This window comes from Sinocyclocheilus grahami, unplaced genomic scaffold, assembly GCF_001515645.1.
Source record: "Sinocyclocheilus grahami isolate Dianchi unplaced genomic scaffold, SAMN03320097.WGS_v1.1 scaffold203.1, whole genome shotgun sequence".
Lineage (NCBI taxonomy): Eukaryota > Metazoa > Chordata > Actinopteri > Cypriniformes > Cyprinidae > Sinocyclocheilus > Sinocyclocheilus grahami.
The window spans coordinates 808,742-835,054 of NW_015505382.1; the positions used below are offsets into that span (position 1 = coordinate 808,742).

The 26,313-nt window shown below is 38.4% G+C and overlaps 1 protein-coding gene across 1 annotated transcript in view; it reads right to left on the reverse strand.

Annotated features, from left to right (window-relative positions):
• Nucleotides 1-14,905: 14,905 nt before the first annotated feature.
• Nucleotides 14,906-26,313, reverse strand: part of LOC107595512 (spermatogenesis-associated protein 22-like) — a 15,032-nt gene continuing 3,624 nt past the window's right edge. The window contains exon 5 of the mRNA XM_016285936.1: nt 14,906-15,022. Coding sequence (XP_016141422.1) covers nt 14,906-15,022 — 117 coding nt within the window. The remainder of the gene's footprint in view (nt 15,023-26,313) is intronic.

Sequence of the window (26,313 nt, forward strand, 5' to 3'; positions counted from 1 at the left end):
TCAAACAACATGTAAAAGTGAATTTTGCATCCGATGACCCCTTTAACATATAATGATTTAAATGTACTTTGAAGTAAAACTTTTAATTTGACATTATTACAAAAACTTTCTACTTAATTGTGTTAAATAAACATAAGCTGCCTTTTATTTCATTAATATTATAATTATCTGAAAGTCCTTTTTTTTTTTTTTTTTTTTTAATAAATACTGATTTGAAAGTACACATTCAATTCAATAAAAAATACTTCTTTTTCCACTAAGGGAGGCCAGTCTATATTAAAAGGTACACTGGTACACTTTTGAATGCTGCATTGTACAGTCGGCATCTTGGACCAGAATTATTCTATTTTATTATTATTCACAAAAGAAAGATTTTTCATTAATATTTAATGTATTGTCCAGATAATCTATGTGAAATGTATTGTACTATATTATCCACATTTTTGATCATGCATTACCAGCAAGGTAAAAGAAGGATACATTTTGAACACCTGCATCCCAACGTTTTGAACGGTTTTGGTCGGGATCAAGCCTCTAAATTGTGGCTTATGGCCAAACCACAGTGACTCACTGATTAAAGCATGTGGCGTACCTGTGTTAGACCATGTCGTCACCTCTCCTCTGCCTCTAAAAACACCTTCCTGACCCTGTCTGTACACCCATCATTTCATGTCTTGTGTTTCTTCATGGGTGAAAATACCTCATCTTAGCATCATAGCAGTGGAATGACAGGAAATTACACCCTGTCGACCTCTGATACACACCAGAATATCAGACACAATGGATTAAAAAAACTATTGAGTAAACAGCCTGCATTTGGAAAGATATAGCAAAGAGTTTCATTATTTGAACATATTTGTTAGGCTACCTGAAACATGTTCATAAGACATGTGACATTAAAGGAATAGTTCACACAAAAATTAAAATTAGGTGAAATATACTCACTCTCAGGCCATCCAAGATGTAGATGACTTTGTTTCTTCATCAGAACAGATTTGGAGAAATTTAGCATTACGTCACACCAATGGATCCTCTGCAGTGAATGGGTGCCGTCAGAATGAGAGTCCAAACAGCTGATAGAAGCATCAAAATAATCCACACGACTCCATTCCATTAAGTTTTGTGAAGTGAAAAACTGTGTTTGTAAGAAGCAAATCCATCAATAAGATGTTTTAAAAATACTAGTCTATACTCCATAATAACGCTTCCTCCAGTGTAAAAGTTCATCCCCTGTTTTCTTCTCTCATCAAAATCCACCAAAATATTTGTTTTTACTTGTAAATGCAGCATGATCTTTGCATATTTCTCTCTCAATTCAGACAAGATGGCCTTTTCACTGGAGAAAGCAGTATTATAGATAGAGGAGAGGAAGCAAAGTTTTGAAGTTAAAAACATCATGATGGATTAGTTTATTCATTACAGAGGATCCGTTGGTGAGCAAGTGATGTAATGCTAAATTTCTCCAAATCTGTTCAGATGAAGAAATAAATTCATCTATATCTTGGATGGTCTGAGGGTGAGTACATTTTCAGGAAATGTTCACTGTTGGGTGAACTATTTTTTGAAAGAAAATAAACAAGAAACAAAAATAAAGAAAATAAATAAGGAAAATCTGTTATTTTTTTCAAAAACATAGAAGTTATTTTTGTTTCAGTTTGTCTTTATGCTGTAAATAACTTTTTAAAGAAAGAAAGATCTTTTTGATCTATACAAGCTGATCATCTCATGTCTTTTTATTACACCAGCGATGAATTAATTCATGAGATTGAGAATTCTCAGGCTGTTCTCATCAGTTGTGTGTGTTTGTGTGGAGGGTTTATGCCCTACTTAGAAGCGTGTCACAAGAGCTGTGTGTGTGTTACTGTTGTAACGAATCAGCTCATGGGAAATATGAATAATTAATCATAACTAGTTATAATTAATTATGAATATTTAGATCCGCTGTAGATATTTAGCTGACCTCTCAGGGTCAACTGTCTTGTCAATTCTAAGAACGTTAATTTCCTGGTTAAGGGAAATAACTTTCTTACTGTACAAATCTACAAAAGCTTGTAGCATAAATCTGCATGATTAAGTGACTCCAGTTATAAGCAAACAATGAACCACGTCAAGTGTGATACAAGTAAGGTTTTATTAACTACATAAACACTTATGGGGAAGTCGTGGCCTAATGGTTAGAGAGTCGGACTCATAACCCAAAGGTTGTGGGTTCGAGTCTCGTACCGGCAGGAATTGTAGGTGACAATATACACTCTCAATTAGATCATCCGAATACGAATTCATAGATACTAAACATGGTAGGGTTATATATATGTAAGCTGACAGGAGTGTGTTTCGATTATAAGCCTGCATAACAGTATACAATTTCAAAGACAAAATACACGATGACAATAATATACCCAATGACCTGAAGGATCATGTGTGTTCATTCAAAGAAAGGTTTTCCTATTAATTAATTAGCAAAGAAAAGTCCTTCCCTTGTGGATTTTCCTTATGGGCAAGGAAGCGATTTTCTTCACCTAAATTCCAGGAGGTCGTAAATGTATCGGGTGTCAGGGTTGCCATGGAACCAGGGGCCTGTTCGGCTTCCTGGGGTGTTACAGAGTATTCGTTAAATCTAGCTAACAAAATATATATTGTGTGTTTGAGTGGTCCAGACGCTACACTGTTAATTTAATTTTTTGTATTTTATTTTATATTTTATTTTATTTTAATGTCACAAGACATTTTTAAGTGAATAAAAACTGAATATTTAAGAATGGCCTCAAGGCTATTCTTAAATATTGTATTGTAGGTTTGAGCACTGCTGACATGTCAGTAAACTGTGCAAGTGACATTGAGGCCACGTCCACATTAATCTTGAAAATGCATCTTCTTAACTTTTTGGCCTTTCGTCCACACTGAACTGTTTTTATCCAAGCTTTTTGAAGACATTCTCCCAAGTGGATAAATTGGAAGTGAGAGTATTTTATTAGCATTTTCAGACATGTCTGTGGACGAGAGGGCATTGTGAAAACTGATGCAACACGTTTTGACACATAATAATGTTGTTATAATGAATGATGTTGTATTTTATCAGGTGGCCTTGAAACATTTGGAATTTAGTGCACAAGATATATGGACTGTTTATATGGTGCTTTTATTGTGCTTTTTGACTTTTTTTTGGAGCTTGACAGTCTCTGGTCCCTAAATATGTATGGTTTGTGCTCAGCAGGGCCATATTGTCTCTCTGACGTTCATTAGCAGCAGAGGTTAACTGGGGAACAGACCACAGACAGGAGCAGCTCAGGGATTTGAGGGTGTTGGCAGGCAGGTGGGGAACAACAGGTGGTGTTACAGTGAACAATGAACTGCAAGACAAAGCATAAAGACAACCAGATAATTCTAACTTCAGTTGAATAATCCAAATTTGCAGGAGTGCATGAGTTGATGTATATTAGCAGTCAGGATATATTTGTTTGCGTTTTGTTTAAAGATTTCACTAGCACAGATAGAGAGTGTGCACTGGAGAAAACATATTGCTGCTGTGGCTTTACACGAATGATAACCATGTCATCTACTCAGAAATAAATTTAAAAAATAAAAAAATTGCACAAGGTTCTTTGTATTACTAGATTCATACATAGGAAAATGTTGTATAACCACTGAATGTTTTGGTATTTTTTTAAATACATTTTAACCAAAAAAAAGTAACATTCAAAAATGTGTGCCTTCATTGTACATGACTTTAGCCTAAGGAAAAACCTTTTGGAGTTGAAGAATGAGCAACTGTTGAATGACATGTTACAGTCTATTGCTGATCTTTTCAGAAGTTTTCAAATCAGAGCATATAAATAAGTTCTGTCTTTGTTTCTTTGCTCAGCTTGACAGTGGTGGTCACTACAGTGTGTGTGTGTGTGTGTGTGTGGGTGTGGGTGTGTGTATGATGTGTTCGGTGAGCTGTGTTGATTAGATAGCACAGTGTCTGAACAGTTAAACTGCCCAAGCAGAGGATCAGCACTGAACTGAATCACTCACTGTGTTCTGGTCCTGGATGTGTTTGGTGTGCAGTGATGGCTGAGTGAGTCTGTTGCTTTGTGAACATTTTCTTTTCCAACACACAGATACTGTGTGGTCTAAATGCCTGACACTACTAGTGACAATTCTTCCTTTTAGCATGTTTTAATGAAAATGTTTTTTTTTATTACAAATGGTACTATTATTTAATATATAATTCATTACATTATTTATAATTTAATTATATATTCATTTGTATATTTCATGAACCTAAAAGTATACAAATGAAATATAAACTATTAAAAAAAATTATAAAGAATTATTTTGTTATTTTAAATTATATAAAAACATATGAAATAAAAAAAAGTGTCAGATAGCATTAAGAAAATGTTTCTTGTGTTGAATTTAGGGCTGTCCAAGTAATAATAACGCATTAACGCAACACCATTAAAGGTACACTGAAGTGGCTTGAAACACGCCTCGTTATTCTGTGTGTTGATGTAATTTCAATTTAAACAGGAAGACAGGGCAGTACATATCAAGCAGCCCCACCCCCTTTTTTAATAAGCCACTGGCGTTTTGTTTATATCACATCTTAGGCCAGAGCCATTGAGCTCGGTAAAGCTGCATTTGACATATTATGACAGCCACAGTCTAAAAGATTTGCCCTTTAGATTCAGTATGAAACTATTACTAAAGCAAAACAGTAATTATAGTGATGCTGAGGATGTGTAGTTTGTAAAGAGTGTAATATATTGGGGAATGGCACCGGTGTTATCTCTTCTGCTCGTCAATACCAAGCATGTCTAACTGTTTCTCCTCCTGATCTCATCCATATCGCTATAAAATGTAGCATTCTGCGTAGAATTCAAAAGGGTCCGATACGTTTTATGGTTTGTGCCGATTCGCGCTTATGATCCTCTCTGTTGCTAGCGTGTCTCTGGACTGCAACACTTCGCGTGACACAATGCGATACCAGACTTAATTCGTCCCAATGGAAAGCGTAATTACACTTAATCGTTCCCTATCCCCCAGTGCAGAGGTCCCCAACCACCGGGTCGTGACCCACTACCGGGCCGTGGAAGAATTGCTACCAGGTCGCAAGAACGTTCTGGGAAAATGTGTAGCCTATAGATAAGAATATGATCATATTACACTCTGTTGTTTATTGCGTGTTAATTATTGTTCTGATTATTCTGTATTTTCGTTGTATGCAATTGATACGTTAAATTAGTAAATTAAAGCTTGCTCTGATCTGTTGATCTGTGATTCGTACAGACCAGTATCATGGTGTGTCACTCCCCCCAAAATAAATTATATTTATGGCCTCACTTTATATTAAGTGGCCTTAACTACTATGTACTTACATCAAAAATTAAGTACAATGTACTTATTGTGTTCATATTGTATTGCAAAACACTTTTGCTGCTATTAAGGTGGGATACGGGTAAGGTTAGGGACAGGTTTGTTGGTATGGGTAGGTTTAAGGGTGGGTTAAGGTGTAAGGGATGGGTCAACTGTTTAATTATAAATGTAATTTCAGAAATTAATTACAGATGTAATTACATGCAGGTATTTTTAAAATATAAGTACAATGTATGTACACAATAAGTGCATTGTACCAAATTATTAATTTAAATGTAAGTACATAGTTGTTAAGGCCACTTAATATAAAGTGGGTCCATATTTATTAACTAATTATTCCTATATGCAATCATTCAAATCCATTGTATTTGAATGAATGAATGAGTAAATGAATGATTGAATACCAGTAAAAATATGTAAAAGTTGTTTAGGAAAAAAATCAAGATGTGTACACTCATATGTATTCAGAAAATGATGTTATTATTCTACTTTTTATTTTTGAGTCATTAAATGTAAGGTTTTCTTGTAAATGATAATAGAATTTCTCAAAAACCAACATGAATACAAAGATTTTGGCATGTGTTTTACACTAGATTTTAGAAGATATTTCCTTGTCTTTATCATAGACACTTTTATTTGTCATTGACCCACATGCAAAATTCAGATGTTGACTTCACATGAACCACTACAACATATCACACACACACACACATTCTTTTAGCTCACACACTTGTGCTCAGATCTATCAGATATGACTTCTCATCCTCCTGTCTGGCTCTTCTTTACCTCCCGCGTGTCTCTCTCATTCGGGCAGCTGTCAACCCTGTTGGCCCCCTGCTGGTCCTAAAGTGGGAAATGGGAATGGTTTTTATCTCATCTTAATTCCAGCAGGGCCACAGACATGACAGACCCCAGCTTTATCACCGCGGCTCTGCACGAACTCTGTCTACTCCTGAAGGAATTCATTACCATTCAAACCATCTCACACACACACATTGCTATATATGTGTGTATAAGAATATATATGTATAACAGACATGGCCATGAGATTGAGTCTGGACTGAGATTGAGAAATATCTATGCAGGCACACCTCTGCAAAAATCGGGACAGCCTGACATATATTCATAGATATGCATTAAAAACTAAGGATGTATATCAACGCACACACACACGCACACACACACATATGCACTCATACACACTCTCAGACAGATTAATGGTAGCTCAGTGCTCAGGTGTGTGTCCTTTGTCTTTCTGACAGACTATATTCTCTTGAGACGAACCAGCTCCACCCAAACACACACACTGAACGGCGTTCAGATACTAGGTTAAGCAGGGCTTCACTGAGAGACTTGCTTGAGCTGAGTTAGTTAGTCATCTTAAAGCATGTGTTCATTCTCAGACAGACAGGTCTGGCTGTAGCTCTAATTCAATCATCACACCTGAGTGAATCCTCTTGTATTTACTGTAGTGTGTCCACCTGCATGAGCAACAGAGCATAACACACACACACACAAACACACAGTCTGCCTCATTGTTTGGAAATCGATGTTCTGTTCACAGGTGATGAGGTCGCAGAAGTGTAACAAGTATTTTCAAAAGCTTTTAGAATTTAGTTGAGACTTTGTAGACTTGCGTTTAAGCTTAAGAACTTATGAAAGCATGTTCAGTTCACATTTCATGCCTAAATTAAAATAGAGAAATTATATTTTGTTTAAAGAAATGTTTATTTTTATTTTATTTTATCACTTATTGCATAAATTCATTTTAAAATAACTAACATAATTTTTTTTCTTTTTTCTTTTTTTACTTATTAAATAAGTTATTTTTGTTTTGTTTTGTGTGATGTTCTTGGCATATTCCATTTCAATTTACCCCCACTCTATTTCACATTACTGTAATCTTATTGGGATTTTTTTTTTTTTTTTTTTTTTTTTTTTAATAAAACACATTTTTTTTTTTTTTTTTCTAATAAAACCCAGACATGTTCTTGACAAAATTCATCCTTTACAACCAAGGGCTTCTACAGGTCCTACGGAGTATATAGATTTAAAGATGAGCACTTCGTTTCGCATGTAAATTGGCTGTATGTGTTACGATGTGAATGGATACCTGGACGTGAAAGCAATTAGGAAGATAGATGGCCTGTGACATAGAGACAAATGCCTAGTGCCCGAATAGATCTTAAACTGAATTATCAATGCATAGAGTCCTCAGTCTTATTCAGATGACTGGTTAACCGCTTACATTGATGCATATGACCAGTTTATACAGGCTCCACAAATCACACATGAAACATGCATGAATAGATACAGTACCTCATGAATGCACCTGATACACTTTAAATGGCAGTGTACATGTACTAGGATCGTGTGCGTTTAGTCATTTTGTGTTGTAGCATATAGATTTAGTATATGTGTATTGGAGAATTTATAGTTTAGCAAGTAAGGTAGTCTGTCTGCCAACAGCTCAGTTATATTACTGTATACTGTAAAATAGTAACCCTTATGAAAATTACCCATGGTAGACATAATTTCCACCAAGAGTGGAATAGCGCTGTAGTTACTATAGACTTACAATATAAAATGAATTGAAATATTTATAAATAAATATAATTTTTTTCATAATTTTACCCCATTATTTAAAATAAATATTTTTTTTAAAAATTAATAAATAAATAAAATGATCTTGCTCCCAAACATGCACATGTTTTGACTACTGAAGATCTGTTTTCACTTTATATTCCGCTTATATTGAACATTTTAAAGAAGCTTTCTCTTGCTGATAGCTTTTTGTCAAGTGTTTTCGCTTGATTTCCTTATTATTCCTGTTATCATTTGTCTTTAGTACTCAGGCGCTGAGTATTTCACTTCCACTCTCTTCTTTCTCTTTCATTGAGCTTTTATAGCGTTTCATGTGTTGTGTAGTTGTTCCCTGTCGCTGTCTCTCTGAGATGACCCTCATAACGAATGAGTCTGACAGACAGTAAACACTTCAGATGTAATTATGATTGGAGTGAGTGCAGAAAATCAGATTCCACTCGCTGGAATTTGACAAATGCAGTGATTACAAACGGCCGCTCACTTTCCACAGACTTCCAGCTCTCTGCTTTATACAGCATAATGCATGTGCCATGATTAGATTTGCTGTACTTCAGTGTCTGTTTTAGATAGAAACCGCCAATATTTTATATCCTCAGCTTTTTTATATTGAAAAAGTGTGCTGTTTTTTAATCATATTCAACCACACACACACACACACAGACAGAGCTCTGAATTTCAGCCAAGTCTGTAATGTAATGTAATATTGGACATTTGAAGGTGCTCCTCTTCCCATCTCTTTCTCAGACTGATTGAGCTACAGGCGGAGAGAGAGAGAGAGTGAAGGGGAGCAGAGGGTCAGCTGGCCGCCTGCACAGGGAAATGGAAATAGCTCCTGGTCCACCTCCAATGAATAGCAATTTCCAAGAGATGTGTGCTTTCCCTCCGCCACATCTCCTCCTCTCATTATTGAGACTTACACTTGGAAATTACTTACAGGATGATGAAAGTGTTTGTGTGAGTACAGTGGGGTCCAGACGTGTGAGACCACTAGTCAAATTTAGCATTTTACTTTTATTGTTTTGCTAAATTTTGCAAGTTGATTCCCCTGAAAATGTGAACACCGTGGCTCTATGTTGCTATCAAAACATTGCTTTGTTTGTTAGCATACCGACCCCAACAGTAAGATAGGCTCAATGGCATGAAGTTGGGGAGACAGTCTGTTTTTTCTGACCAATGGCAGACTGGGGGAGTGTTCAGGAAACCTCTTCGAAAACAGTCAGTATTTCTAATTCTGTTTACAGAAAAAGTGCAGCATCTTAACATTTACTTAAAGAATATACACTTTATTTTGATAGTCCACTTTAGACATTCTACTAACTATAAATAACTTTGAAAACTACATGTCAACTAATTCTCATTAATTTGCAACCACATATCTACTAACTCTCAGAGTAGACTGTTAGGTTAGGTTTAGGTTTAGTAGAATAAGTTGACATATACTTGCAAAGTATCTTCTAGTCAATATGTTGTATGTTGTGAACCCATCAAAATAAGGTGTTAGAAGATATTAAGCAGACAGTCTACTAATACTCTAATGACTGCTAGTTGACATGTAGTTGCAAAGTTACTTACTGTTAGTAGAATGTCTAAAGTGGACTATCAAAATAAAGTGCTGCCTAAAGGAATAATTCACCCTCAGGCCATCCCAGATTTTTTATTTATTTTTTCATCAGAACAGATTTAGAAAAAAATTTGCTCAAAACTTGCTCACCAATGGATCCTCTGCATTATGGATTATGGACTAAGGCTATTTTGGCTTGAAGTGACTATTTAAAGCTGGCTTTTCACTTCACAAGACATTAATAGATGGACTGGAGTCTACTTGTGGACTATTGTGATGCTTCTATCAGCTGTTTGGACTCTCATTCTGACGGCACCCATTCACTGCAGAGGATCCATTGGTGAGCAAGTGATGTAATGCTAAATTTCTCCAAATCTGTTCAGATGAAGAAACAAACTTATCTACATGTTGGATATGGTCAATATGGATCACATCATGTGTTTAGGGAGGTTTATATGAAACATACTTTCATATATTTGTGTTTACAAATGCTACTTATTTAAGTACTTATTTATCTGTTCTGAGTTGCTGCAGAAGCTTCTTATCAACAGTAAGAGATCAAAAGAAGCATTGAAAATGATTGTAAATGGAGTGGTAGAGGTTGAGCACCTGTACTTTTGTGTTCTTTTTTCCATTTTGCATCAATAAATGAGAGCGAAAGAGAGATACAACAAAGAGCTTAAGCAAAAAAGGCAAAAACAAAAGCAAGAACAGCTTTTGAAAAAGTCGTTTTGATATATTGCAGCGTCGTGGAGGCGTAATTAAACAATATTTCTGGGCTTTGGTGGAGCCCCTCAGCATATGCCGCATGTCACCTCGCTTCATCATTGACAAGCACACAAGCCTCAGCAAATAAACCAGAGCAGGGCCGGCAAATAAGGATTTATTAGACTTTTATATATTTATACCTTTCTCGTAGTTTTATTCCAACCCTTTAAATATATATTTACATGGAAAACAAAAACTATATATATAAGACTATATCTTTTGCATGGGATGTTTTTGCATGAGATAACAACAGAGCAAATACTGGGCATTAATTGTTGGTTTTCAGTTGTTAACCTTGTTAGTGTATTACACTGAACAAAATTATAAACGCAACACTTTTGTTTTTGCCCCCATTTTTCATGAGCTGAACTCAAAGATCTAAGACTTTTTCTATGTACACAAAAGGCCTATTTCTCTCAAATATTGTTCACAAATCTGTCTAAATCTGTGTTAGTGAGCACTTCTCCTTTGCCGAGATAATCCATCCACCTCACAGGTGTAGCATATCAAGATGCTGATTAGACAGCATGATTATTGCACAGGTGTGCCTTAGGCTGGCCACAATAAAAGGGCCATTATAGCAGAGCCATGCAAGTTTTGAGATAGTAGCCTGTAATATTTGCTAAATCTGCAGGACAGATACTGTAAGTGCAAACACCACCCTGAGGAAGAGAACAACAGACAGCTGATGACTATGAGGGTGATGACTCTCATATTACACACACTCACGGGGAGACCCATTTCCCTCATGTCTATTCAGTGTGTGTGTATATGTAAATGCGTGTGTGTGTGTGTGTGTGGGGGGGGGGGGGGGTTAGACTAGTTTCAATGCAGGTTCATAGTGCAGAACAGATAAGCACGGCAACATTTATCCTTGTATTTAGACTGTCTTTTCCTCTTTTTTTCCTCTCCCTGTCTATATCTTTTGTGTGTGCATATGTGGCTTAGATGTAGTTTGCAAAGACCAAAATTCCCACTAACTGTGAACTAAATCAGACAAAAACTTCCATAGGTGTTCAGAAATTCTCAGTTGGAAAATCAATTAATTAAATTAAATTTAAATTAATTATTATTTCAATAAATAGTATATTATTTTTTAAAAGAAATTCATACTTTTATTCAGCAAGGATGGATTTTAAAAAGCTGTTCTTTTGAACTTTCTATTAATCAGAATCTTGACAAAAATGTGTTACCAATTTTCTACAAAATATTTGTTTATTTAAATTGTTATTTTTTTAAAGTTCTTTTAAATAATAGTATTTCACAATATATTGTAATATTATAATAATACTTCACTTTTTTCTGTATTTTTTCAGTTAAAAGAAGCCTTCTTTTTCAAAAACCTTTTTAAAAATCTTACCGACCCAAACTTTAAAATATATTATATTATATTATATTATATTATATTATATTATACAAGAGCGTGTATAAAAACATTTGAAGTGCCCATTTAGATGAAAGAAAGAAAGAAAGAGGGGAAAAATGTGTACCAGTAATCATGCAGAGATAGTGATCTCTAGCTGAATAAGCTTGTTAGGACAAGCTCGACAGACATTGTGAGCATCTTTCTCTCTCACTTCCTTCAAAACTAACTCAATCCAGTCCTGTGCTCCTCCCAACACTAACCAAATCACAACATCCCACTCCTGCTGTTAATTCATTTTGACCAGAGACAGCAGTTGTGTGGTTTGAAGGAGCAGACATGAGCAGAGATGCAGAGCAGCTGTAATGAAGCCATCATGCAGGGACTGAGAGGACTCCTGGATGGCCTGACTCATTCACTGCTGTCTAATTAACTCTAAATGCATTAGGGAGCAGTTAGACTGCCTGCCAACAGCTCAGAGACAGGCCTCTAAATCAGCCCGCTGTTGGATATAGTGCAGAGTCACCAAGAGAATTATGGGTAATAAAGTTTTGCTAACCATTTATTTGTCTGGTCATGAGTTGTAGCTCTTCGTGAATGCATAAGATGACAGTAGAGATTCATTTGGAAAGGCCTGATACTAATCCACACACCTGTGAAGAATATTAACACGCTTTAATGTTTCAGCAAACAACTCTGGTAAGAGAGCTGCACTTAAGTAATTGATTTTATTAACAGTTCAAGTAAAATATAGTAACCAATGTGTACCTCAAAATAAAAAAAAATTAAAAATCAGGTAATGTATTAATTAATAATTTTGCTCTTCACACCTCAGAGAGACTTTTTCAAATTTATGTGAAATAAATTAACAATTGTGAAAAACTGTATAGTCACAGGAAGGCAACAAGGCATATCTGAATCCAATGTTAGATTTACTTCCTGTTTCCTGATGTACCTTCATCGAATTGATTTTTGAAGGCAGCATAGGTGTATCATTTGCTGCTTTTGATATCCTACAATCCTGTGCGTTCAATTGTGACAGTTAAGCTAAAAAATAAAAATGACGTCTGAAAGTTGGGGCTGGTAGTCAGTTTGTGTGTAAATGTAGGTTCCCTTTCGATACTTCACTCGTACTGCATCTAGCACTCGTACTTTTTTTTTGCACTTCCGGCTTCGCTACCGTTCGGACGTTTTTGCTTACTGCTCTGCGCTTTGCTCCCTATTTCTGTACTTTTCTTTGATTTTTCTAAGATTTTTACTTCAGCAGATCAGCACAGTGCTCAAACAACATATTTTTGGCACAAACACTAAAACTAAAAACTCTCTGGGACTGGAATAATACCACGAAAAAGAAGACTTTTGCCTCCCACTGCCAGCAGCTTACATTCCGGAGAAGGGAAAACACAGCTGCCCACATTCAAACAGAAGAGAAAGAAAATGCCTCCTGTTGAATCTACTTGCTGCATGAACTACTGCAAACTTCTACAAAGGATTACGGTCCTTTTTCTCCTGAATTTAAGCCTATTTCATTCACGCAGTGAAACTGCACGACCATAGGTTCGTGCAGGGCTTTAAAAACGAACCAGTGGCGCGGCAGCCGAGCTGCACGAGCCTATGGCGTCGAAGCCCGCCAAAGCCCGCCAGAATGGGCGGGGCATCTGGCTATATAAGCGGGCGCTCGCCACAGGATTCTCAGATTTCTTCTCCTTCAGTGACGACTCTACGTCTCACGCTGATCCGAAGCCGCTCGCCGTTGACACGCCTTCGCAGCTGGAATCGGGACCTCTCAGCTTGGCTGACCTGCTTCTCCAGCGACGCAGCAGTTCCGGTCCGGCTCCCCTGCTGCCATCCGGCGACTTCAAAGAGCTTCTAAAAGAGCAGCGCCGTTGTTGCAAATGCCGCGCCGTTATTGCGGCTCGTGCGGGTCTTCCCTGCACGCTGATGACGGCCACACGGAGTGCGTTTCCTGCTTGGGGAAACCCCATGCGGAAGCTGCGCTCACAGGAGCTATTTGCTCTCATTGCGAGAGTTTTAGTCTCGCCTCTCTCTTTTCACGGATCGCTTTCTTTTCAGAGAGCGACTCCGCCCCCCACGCCCTCCCGTTTCTTCCTCCCAGGGACCTGTGAGGAAAAAACAGCGGGGCAGAGGGGTCGAGCGATCGGCCACGAGCGAGTTCATGCCGGCCCAGATCCCGCGTGCCTCGCTCTCGCCGCACAAAGAGAGTGTTCACCCGTCCATCCTCAGAGTCTGGCCTGGACCCCGCTACCCTCAGGGATCTGAGGAGCGCGACAGACCTGGCTCTACATGCCACCAAGACCACCGCCCAGGCGATTGGGATATCGATGGCCAGCCTTGTGGTGCTCGAGTGCCATTTATGGTTGACGCTGACGGAGATGAAGGACGCAGATAAGATCCCCTTCCTCGATGCTCCTGTCTCCCCCAAGAGCCTTTTCGGCCCAGCGGTCGAAGGGTTTGCTGAACGCTTCACGGAGGCACAGAAATCGTCCCAGGCTATGCGACATTTCCTGCCTAAACGCTCCAGCTCCGCTGCCGTCTCAGCTCGCCCAAAATCTGCGCCGACTCAGCAGCCTGCGAAACCAGCGCCTGCCACCCCCGCTGTTCAGCCCGCTAAAGCGCAGCAGACGCGGGGATGCTCTCGCTCGGCCAGACGCTACCCTCCTCCTAAGCGCCAGGGACCCCGACCCAAGATTGAGTTGGACCCAGCGCCTCAGGTGTCATCCTGATCCACGAGACCGGAAGAGGATGGGGTCAGATCTAGCCACGGCCGGACCGCCCCTCAAGCAGCCTCTCTTACACCTCTTGACACCCCGTTCAGCTTCGGGTACAGAGGGAAATGTGTTTTGTGCAAACAACGGGCCCGTTCATGTGCCCAAGCATCCGACCGCTGTGATAGCGGGAAAAATAATAAAACACAAACATTTTCAAAAAGAGAGCAACCTTCCTCTTCCATCACTCGTACGTGTTCTGCCCCCATTCGGCCAGTCACCCGAGTTAATTCAACCCCTCGTCACGCGGGCCAAGGCCTGGCAGGCCATCCCCGGGGTGTCGGAATGGGTTATGGGCATAATAAAGCGAGGATATTCACTCCAATTTGCTCGAAGACCCCACGCTTCAGCGGTGTGGTCCCCACCTCCGTGCAGAGCAAGGACGCCCATGTCCTGCGCTCAGAGGTGATGAATTTGCTGGCAAAAGGAGCCGTGGAAAGGGTTCCTCCAGCCCAGAGCGAGTCAGGCCTTTACAGCCGTTACGTCCTTGTCCCCAAAAGAGATGGTGGCCTCCAGCCCATCCTCGATCTCAGACACTTGAATTGCACCCTCATAAGGAGGTCGTTCAGGATGATTACACTGAAACAGATCCTTGCGCAAATTCGCTCGAGAGACTGGTTCTTTTCCCTGGACCTGAAGGATGCATACTTTCACATCAAGATAGCCCCTCATCACAGGCCATTCTTGAGATTCGCCTTCGAGGGTGTGGCTTATCAATATATGGTCCTTCCCTTCGTGCGGTCCCTGGCCCCCCGCACCTTTACGAAGTGCATGGATGCGGCTCTTTCCCCTCTGAGACAGATGGGAGTCCGTATTGTCAATTACCTCGACGACTGGCTCGTCCTGGCCCAGTCGGAGACAGAACTAATATCTCACAGAGCCCTCCTCCTCAGCCACCTGGAGTGCCTGGGACTCAGGGTCAATTTTGCCAAAAGCTCATTGCTTCCCAGCCAATGAATCTCGTTCCTGGGAACAATCTTCGACTCAGCTCAAATTAAAGCTGTAGTCACGCCAGAACAAGCTCTGGCCATACGGAGGCTGGCGACCTCCTTCAAGATCGGTACCGGTCGCCCGCTCAAAGCGCTTCAAAGGATGCTGGGCCTCATGGCAGCAGCATCTCCAGTGTTACAGTTGGGTCTGCTGCGTATGCACCCCCTTCAGCGCTGGTTGAAATCACGGGTTCCATTCCATGCATGGCGTCACGGACGCCTGCATATCAGGGTGAGTCAGGCCTGTGTATCGGCCCTGACCCCCTGGAAGAACTCCCGTTGGATGGAACAGGGCGTGGCCATGGGGATGGTTCACAGAAGGACAGTTGTCACGACAGACGCCTCCAACTCAGGTTGGGGGGCGCTGTGCGAGGGCATACCGACCTTCGGCCACTGGTTGATGGCGGAAAAAGGCTTCCACATCAACTGCCTGGAAATGTTAGCAGTATGTCGAGCCTGTCAGTTCTTCCTGCCAGTCCTGAAAGGGCACCATGTGCTAATCCGATCGGACAACATGTCGGTTGTGTCCTACATAAATCGCCAGGGAGGCCTCTCTTCAAAAACGCATCTTCATGCTAGTGGAGCGCTTCTTAGAGTGGGCTCAACCCAACCTGCGCTTGCTAAAGGCAGCGCATATACCGGGCAAATTGAACCGGGGAGCGGACATGTTATCAAGGAGCAATGTTCCCTCAGGAGAGTGGATGCTCCATCCGCAAATGGTTCAGAAAATCTGGGAGATCTTTGGTGAGGCCGAGGTAGACCTCTTCGCCTCAGAAGACAACTCTCACTGCCAAATTTATTTCTCAAAGACCAAGGCCCACGATTGGCCCAACCTCTTTCTTTATGCATTCCCCCTGATCGCTCTGATCTCACAGGTAATCAGGTGAGTGAGGGAACAAAAACACAGGGTTCTCCTGGTAGCCCCCCTGTGGTTGAACCAGCTGTGGCTATCAAAGCTGACTCGGCTACTGATAGCGGCCCCTTGGCCTGTTCAACTGAGACGGGATCTCCTCTCTCAAGGGAACGGGACATTATGGCATCCTCGACCCGACCTATGGGCCCTGCACCTCTGGCCGCTCAACGGGAGCCTTCCAGAGCGAGTCTTAAACACAATTTCGGAAGCTAGAGCTCTGTCTATGAGACGCCTCTATGCCTTAAAGTGGTCTTTTTTCTCCATCTGGTGTTTAACCTTCTGGGGTCTGAGGGTGTTTTGGGCACTGGAGAAGTTTTGACATGTCCTGACATTTGTGCTTTTTTCAGTTGCTAATAAACATTTTAATGACTAAGTTTAGTAGCACCATAATCAGCACTGCGTATCCGCGTTAATCGACTTCAGAGGGTTAAACCGCGGCAAAGACCCTATCATTTCCGAATTAGCGGAGGTGCTGTCTTTTCTACAAGAGCTGCTGGATAAGGGTCGCTCCCCATCCACGCTCAAAGTCTATGTGGCGGCTATAGCGGCCTCTCAAGCTGCTACAAGCCGCCAAAATTAGGTCGCTATCGCTAAAGACTGCTCTGCTTCTAGCACTAGCATCAGTAAAGCGAATAGGAGACCTGCAGGCGCTCTCAATTAGCCCTGCCTGTCTGGAATTCGGGCCTAACGACTCTAAAGTTGTTTTAAAAAACGACCTAAAGTATGTAAAAAACTGCACCAAGGGGTTTCCGGTTACGAAGCAAAGACTCTCTAGATGGATAGTAGACGCCACGCTAGCATACTCTTCAGGTTTTATAACCTGGAAGTCCTGGCCTTACAGGCCAGGATCCTTTCCGCTTGAAATGGCACGCACTGCGTAAACAGACATGACAGAGAGCCCTTGGCCGTGCCGCGCCCAAATTTTCTGGTATTGTTCACCTGTTAGCTCTCGACCCCTGGGTGTCGAAGATACGGGTATACTCTGGAACGATTAACCAGGCCGAGTGTGACCTAGAAAGCTCAGCCCGCTTAGCCTTGGGTTATTGTTGACTTCTCTATAAGCATTGGTTGCTTATGGAAGTTATACCTTTAGTCGTTCCACTACATTAGCACGGTGTGATTGGACTGTTCCCATATGCGTCTTAAGCAAGACGCAGTACTCGTTCCCGTATCTCAGGGAACCGAGGTTACGTTAGTAACCGAGTACGTTTTTGCCTCACTTCCACTTTTGATGTCTAGCAGGAAATTAGTATTGTAGTAATTCAATATTTGCTTAGTTATCAGCAAAGTTCTCTCTGTTTTGTTGTAGATCATTATTCTGTTATGCTGCTTCAAAAGTCTATTGAAATGAGGTGGCTTCATGAACAATCGCTGCCTGCAAAGTCATTGCCTGCTGCCTAAGCTTTCAGACACAGCCATAGTCACAATTGTGAGATGCAAAGTTGCAATTAAAATTAATACTTATTGTAATTAAATAACATTTCCCATTTTTTTATAAAGCCCATGAATGAATTACACATTGAGAGCTGAAGAAAACTTAGCTGTTTACAGTAAAAAAATTGATAAATTTGCATCAAATGAAACCGCTCATTTGCATGTGAAAATATGAATTAGCGCAGTTTACTGGGGAAAAAAATTTATCTAAAATGTAAAATTCTAAATTAACTGTTTTTATTGAAGTCAAACATATACAATACAAATGTTAAAGTACCTAAATTACGTAAAGTATTTAAATCAAGTACCAAAAAACAAACAAAAAAACTATTTTTAATTTCAGAATAAAGGTACAAAGGTAAAAAACAAATGAGGTAGAAATAGCACTTTAAGATAACGCTTTTCACAATCTAGTTCTCAAACTTTCTGACTCCATGGCCTCCATTGTCCATAAATACACTGTTTTTGAAAGCACCACAACTTTTCCCGTTTTTTTTTATTTACTGAATGAGATTTTTTTTTTAAAATGTACTCAAAGTTTCTACTCGATAAAATATATTCATTCTAGAAATGCCCATGGACTTTTTAAAGTTTAATACAGTTTTTTGAGTTTAATACAACTTTGTTGTATTGTTATTTTCCAGATCTAGAAATCACTCTTAAAATTAGGCTTCAAGAATGTAGGAGCCCTGGTTTTTTACAGGAAAAAAAACCTTTGGTTGAGAGAAGAAACAATTTTCATGGGTAATTTGAAATAAGAAATATTATAATTTTGAATTGGTTCATTTTATTTTAATGCTTGTTTTGTCTTATTTTAAATAATTAAGTCATTTTGAGGCCCTCTTAAAAGTTTGCTGAGGACCCCTCTATATTTTTATCTATATTTTTGTAACGGTATCTGTGATGCGTTGTTAATATAATTAATAATTTTGTTAACAATATATCATTGTACAACACTGTACTACACATTTGTTTCTCTCTTAAAGCCTGAGATGAATTGTAATGCAAAGCGTAGTGAGAGAGGAGACATGAAATTAGAAAGAGGGGGAATGGGTTCAGGAAATGGCATGAGCCAGACTCAAACTCGCACCTCAACAAGTCAGAGTGCTGCACTACCCTTCAGGCCTGTTCTCTGATGTACACTGCATAGCTTAACTGAATTTCTTCTTCATCTGAAGGCTTAACAGTTTGTGCTGTAATTTGTGAAGGATTCAGAGGCTTAAAGAGAGCACAGTGCTGGCTGCAGCATTGCGCGATAATTAGGTATCATTAGAGTCTCAGTCACTACTCTAGAGCTGTATTTACAGAGACAGAGCTGAGGGTGTGAAGACAGCTTGCTTCTGCTCGTCTGTTTACTTTATATGAGTGTGTGTTTGTGTGTGTTTCAGAGAGTGAGCTTCAGAAGGAGTTTGCACTGTTTGTACAGCCTCATTACTCATGAGACTCTCAGATCATATGTGGTGAGAGAGTAAAGAGAAAGAGAGAGAAAGAGAGAAGTCTATAGTCTCAAGTGTAACTTTAAACTTAGAGCAAGTTTGAGTTGTTGTTTTATGGTCAGTGCAGGGTTTTCACATCTTTCTATCAGCTGAACTCCTGTCACTAGGCCCACACAAAATCTGTGGCCAAAATACTTTGTGTTTATTCAATATTTAGGCTAATTTGATCATGTTTTCAGCTACCAAAAAGAGTTTCGTATTTAACACGATTTTAAAGGAGTCATATGATGTTGCTAAAAAGTGTATTTGGTGTAATGAAATGTTTATGCGGTTTAAGGTTAAAAAAACACATTATTTTCCACATACTGTACATTATTGTTTCTCCTCTATGCCCCGCCTTTTTGAAATGCGTCGATTTTTACAAAGCTCATCGGTCTGAAAAGCGTGTGCTGTGATTGGCCAGCTATCCAGTGCGTTGTGATTGGCCGAATACCTCAAGCATGTGACGGAAATGTTACGCCCCTCACCATACTGTGATGCCGTGTCCCGGCCGGAGCGACGAGACAAAAACATTAAAACCCATCACAAACGAGGCATTTGTTGCATCCAGTGGGGACATAATTATGGATTATAATGATTTATACTGCCTTTTACGCATTGCATTGCATCGCGCCGCGTAAACATAAAACCATGTCTGCATTTGTGATCGAAGAAATGGCAAACAACAAGTCCTACTCTACACTGCTCAAAACTCAGGTTTGAAACATCAGTGGCAAATTCTTTAAATATAAAAAACGCACTTACAGTCTGTGAGTCAGAACAGCCGGCATTGTAGTCTACTCTACCAGGATCAGGAAACAGTCCTCCATAAAATGTGCTGCACACATCTGAATATTTGGGTTGAACTGTTCTGGAACAGTGCTGTAAATACAACTTAACCACTGATTTCTAGTAGTGGCCTCCTTTGGAAGGCCAAACAAAGTAGTTTCGCTTTCACAACGAAACACACAGTGGGCTAGAGTGAGCGGAGGCCGGTGGGCTTGCGGCAACCACATGTGACGACCCCGGTCTGGACTCCACTTCGTCTACGGTGAAAGCCGATCCGGTGATCCACAGCACTAAGTGGATGTATTTCCTCAGTGACCAGCACGGATCAGCTCCAGGCATGACGAAGCGGATATCATCCTCTTTTGGAAGGCCAAAAGTAGTTTTGCTTTCACAACAAAACACACAGCGTCTTCACGACATGACGGCAGCAACAAAACCACAGCCAGAATAAAAGTTACGCCTTCTTTCTTTGCTTGAACATTTGGGTGGCGTTATGCAAATCTTCCCACATAGTGAGGTAGATATGTGGGGGCATGTTAGAACGAGCTGTTTTAGGTAGGTGTGGCTGACTCTTAACTTTTATAAAGAATATCTCTTTGGATTTGAGACTTTAGTCTTTGCAACTTTACAGATCTTCTTTATGCACCAAGAGCTTGTAACACTCCAAAGAGAAAGGAAAAATTGAAATAGCATCATATGACCCCTTTAAATATTTAACACAAATCTTTTCCACAGATTTTCCCCTCGAAATAAATATATAAAAATATAAAATATAAATGAAGTTTATCAGATTCCTTCTCGGCCTATCGCCTAAATTATTTACTTAAAAGTTTGGAGAGAAAATAATGAACTGTAAAAAAAATAAAAAACATAAAACAAAAATATTACTAAATATCAATGATGTATAAATATTACTGCTGTTGATCAGTTAAAAAAGTAATTAATTAATCAAACAAATTTATGTAACTATAGATTAATACATGAATCACACACAAAACATAAAATTTGTAATCATAACTGAATCTCCAAATGTCAAGTCAAGTCACCTTTATTTATATAGCGCTTTTAACAATACAGATTGTGTCAAAGCAACTGAACAGCATTAATTAGGAAAATAGTGTCAATAATGCAAAATGACAATAGCAAACACTCATTTTCAGTTAAAGACAGTTCATCATTGGATTCAGTGATGTCATCATCCAGCTCAGTTTAAATAATAACTTTGCGATCAAGTCAACGATAATCACTGGAAATGAAGTGTCCCCAACTAAGCAAGCCAGAGGCGACAGCGGCAAGGAACCAAAACTCCATCGGTGACAGAATGGAGAAAAAACCTTGGGAGAAACCAGGCTCAAATGTATGTGGAAACAACATAAAGGCAGTATTTTAAATATTTGAAATATTAAGTATATGTCAGCAATATCTGGACATAAAATTAGTAATCATCATTCAACATTAGAGTTGAATTGAATTTAATCATATATTTTAATGATAGCCAAAAGTATTTTTGAAAAATTAGCATAGCTTTCTCAGGAAGTGGAAAAAAGTGCTAAACAGACTTTTTAATCAGAACCAACTATTAATCAGAAACCTTTTTTCCAGCTCTATTAAATGTTTGTATGAAATAATACTTTCCAACAGCAACACCAATGGATGAAGTGCTGATCATGCTGTCAACCAGATAATATCCACTTAAAGTATAATTACACATAAAATTCCGGTATATTTTGAGACTCACACCTTTTAAGTAATTGACCGAATTTGCCATTTTGTCCGACAAACAAACCAGATAGGACAGTAGATTAACGTCGTGTTGTGTATTGACGTCTTTCCGCTGTTGGAACAACATACCTTCTGATGTTCATTCATATTTATTTTGTGCTATAAACTAGTAAAGAGGAAGAGCTGATCGGTTTACAGTTCCAAAAACTGAGTGTGAATGTAGCCAAAAGGGACTTTTCTGCACATTCAAACTGCTGTGTCCACATTTGGTTACAACACATGCAAGAACTAGTGACATTTGTTGTGCAGTTTTTTGAATCTGAATGTTGACACAAATGAGATTCTGAGATGATTTCAGAGCTTTGGTGGAGAGGAAACATTATTAGTGAATTATGACTAAATTTCAGTCTGTTCCTCACACAAAGTTAACATACAAATCGTCATTACAAGTAATCTGCAGGTTGATCACATGATTAAAAAAATGACAAAAAGAACCAAAATTGGTCATTAATTGACCATTTCATCAACTCATTATTTATCAGTGCATGTTTGATGTGAAATTGATTTGAATTATTATTTTTTTTTTAAATATAGTATTACCACAAAATATAAAAATTGTAAAAACGAAAACAAAAGAATGTGTGTCTATTTGGCAACTGTAACATTCTACACTTGGCCCATAAACTACCACTCGATGTGTATTTCAATCGGCATGTTTTTACATTTACATTTATTTATTCATTTAGCAGAGGCTTTTATCCAATGTGACTTATAAATGAGAAATACAAGCGATTCATTATAAAGAGGCAAATAAACATGAGAAGTGCTCATAATACAATGTTTCAGTACAATGTGAAAAAAGTAGGATGCAGTTAAGTGCTCTCAAAAGAAATGAGTTTTGAATATTGTCAGGGATTCGGCATTCTGGATGGGGTTAGGAAGATCATTCCACCAGGAAGGAACAGTGAACGAAAACGTTATAAAAAGTGATTTTGTGCCTCCCTATGATGGTACCACAAGGCGTACCGATCTCAGGCTTCTGGATGTAGACTCATACGAACGAGTGGAAGTATTTCTTGATTCATTTTACAAGCTGATAGATGAGTTTAAGTCACCATGAAATTGCCAAATCAACTGTAATGATCTAATTAATTGGGGATGGATAATTAAGTCCCACCCTACATTTTTCTTGGTCAAGAAGCAGTTTCAGTTCAATTTATGTTACGATAAGGAAAAAAAGATTGCAACTTTCCTTTCATGCTGACTTTAAATTATTTACTATTGTAGCTGACAATATGCCTTAGATTATATGTAATATTTCTTTAAAGTAGGTCTTTGGTGTTGGAGTATGTCCTTTTTAAAGCAAACAGAGTCTTTTAGCTTTATGTACTCGTTGACCCTGAATCTAAATTTATCAACTTTTAAGTGGCTACGTTATATATGTCATTAGTGAATCAAAGCCACATGTGAAAACAAATGACCGAAATACCATCAAGTCCACTTTGTAACACTGCAATTTGAGAATCAGGTTGATGTGGACTTTCAAGTGTCACACAGCAGTGAGCCATTCCTTACTCACACACACACACAGGCTCAAGACTTTATCTGATCCAGACTGCAATTGGCCCTGAGCTTTGCAAGCCTCTGCAGCAAAGCCCTTGTTGATTTGACCCGCTTTAATTAAACTCCAAACAGTTGTGCTATCTGTGCGTATGTTTTCATTGAAGATTGCCTTCGAAATGAAATTTTATTAAATAGCTTGTTGAGTCTCATTGAATGCCCTGTCATCTGAGTGTAAACATCCACTGATAGCGGTTATTTCCCTCTGCCGGAGCAGCCGCGTTTGACTGCGTCTTTGTGCGGATACAGTCAAAGATAGAGAAGGACATTATGATGTCATTAGCAGAGCAGCTTTGAGATGTCAGGCCTCCGCTGATAAACACAGGCCAATGTAGAGCACAGCTGGATCTGAGGCCATTAAACTCAAGGAGAAGCACTGTTCTTAGTGTGGTAGCAGAGATGAGAGGGGCTTCTGGGTCGTTTTGTGTGGAGAAGCTGAAGAAGGATAATAAATAGATGAATTAAGATGTTCTGCGCCCCTGGGGGAAAAAAAGCCATTAACCCGTTGTGCAGAATTTCGGTAGTACCGGGGGTTTCCTTGTGATATTTGCAATGATTAAACTGATCTTGCTGATTGGTCAAAACCGTCATGCTAAAATACTCTATATAGAAACCCAGTTCACCACACCACTGCACCGCACCAGTTGAACAACATGCTGTTATCTTTTATAATATTTATAATATTTTAAAATACACTGCCATTCAAAAGTTTGGGATTGGTATGATTTTGTGAAATTTTTGAAGAAAGCCTCTATCACCAAGCCTGCATTTATTTGGTCAAAAATACAGTAAAACCAGTAATATTGTGGAATATTATTACAGTGTAAAATATCTGTTTTCTATATGAATGTGAATATGAATATTGAAAACAGCTTCATATTTTCATGGAAACTGTCATCATTTTTTCAGAATTCTTTGACTAATAGAAAGTTAAAAAGAATAGAATTTATTTTTGAAATAGAAATCTTTTGTGACCTTATACTGTGACTTTTGGTTGATTTAGTGCGTCCTCGCTGAATAAAAGTATTAATTTCTTTAAAAAAAAAAACTTTGAATGGTAGTGTATGTGTATAATATTATTCCATAACATTTTAATGTGTTTCCTCGCTATGTTTATTATGTAGTATTTAAATAGTCATTAAACTTTTAACAGTTTATAATAGTTAGGCTTTGCTTTTATTGTTGTGACCATAATTCAATCAAATTAAAGATGCATATACTCTGCCAGCATAGTAATGGATCCTGATTCAATAGATATTTGACAGTAAATGATTTTAACACAGCTGTTCTGCCATGGGCAGTGAGCACTGATACTGTCTGGGAAAATGGATCGCCCAGAAACTCTCCTAATGGCTTTCCTCAGTCATAGTACACCCCCACATTCAGGGACTGTCAGTCATCATGCAATGAATTTTGATTTCAGACATACATGGGCTGATGGTTTTGTGTATATTTGATATTTCCATGGCAAAATTGGAAACAGTATTAAGGGCCTTTCTTCCATTAATGCTCAGTTCAGCAGAGACACAGCTCTCTACTGCCACCCTGAGCATTGTTGTTGCTGCTACAAGTATGAGTCACTGATCAGAAGTAAGGAGGTATGGACCCTTTGCACATTTCTGGGGTTCTAAGAAGCAGAAGTCATAGGTGGCTAAACTATAGTGGTGAATAGAAACAACCATAAATATCATTTTTGTGTTCCCAGCTGCTCCAAAAGCTAAGGATAAAAACAATGTTTCTATGACTTTACAAAAAAAAGGAAATTAATTGAGTGATAGACTATGGTGATAAGAGAGAAAGATGTCAAAATTGCTGTCGCTCTCTAAGCCATTGCATTAAAATAATGAAAATATATTAAAAAAAACTTTACTATAAATGTTAATAACTGTTGAAAAGTGTAATCAGTCTGTGAAAAGGGTCTATTATGGGCAAAAATGATCAATTTGGTTGGATTGAACAACCAAACTTAAAAAAACAGAATTTATGAACATTTAAATGTAGATATTCAATCTCTCATTTTTATAAAAGGTGTAACTTATAATTTTAGAAATTGCTTATTTAATAGTAATGCTGGTAAAACAACCAGCATTACAGCATAAAAAATGCTGGTTTTAATGATTGATGTATGATGAATTTATTTATTTAATGTTTTATTTTAATAATTATTTATTTGCTTAAAATAAAGACAAAATTGTCTGATAATAACCAACCACTTAGTTGTTAATCATATTAAAACCACTTCTCACTTCACTTCTGTGGGGTCTACAGTATGTCATTTTGATGTGATTAATACATTTTTCATATTTAACCAGTTTATGCCTAATTCCCATATGCTCAAAAATAATGATACCATACAAATTGTATGTATTTTATGTGAACTTCAAAATGAGTTTTGATTGAATTTTTTTAAAAGCAAAGTACAATTGAAAGTTAACATGAAGTCATGTTTTGTTATTGTCCCATGTTAATATTTACACCTAATTGTCATTGTACTTCTCTCAAATGCATCCCCATTATGTCTGATCCTGAAGAACAAATACACAATGACTTGAACATAAAGGTTTATGGTGTCTCTACCACTACCAACATCACATTACAATGTGAAGTCATAATGGTCTATCTTATTTGAAAAATAGAAAAATGCGCAATGGAAAATAAGTGGGTGTCATAAACTAGAGAGAGCAGCTTGTTTCTTTAATTGTTTCTTCAGATCTGTATCTGTAATGTCATCTCTGATATAAACCAAATACTTCAATATAAAAAATAAAAAAAAACTTTCATTAAAAATGTATATATATATATATATATATATTCTTTTTTTTGGGGGGGGGGGAAATTACTGCCAACTACAGTAATACTGTGGTGTGATCACAAGAGGTACAGACCATTTTACGATTTTTTTTTTTTTTTTTATATTTTTTTTGTTTT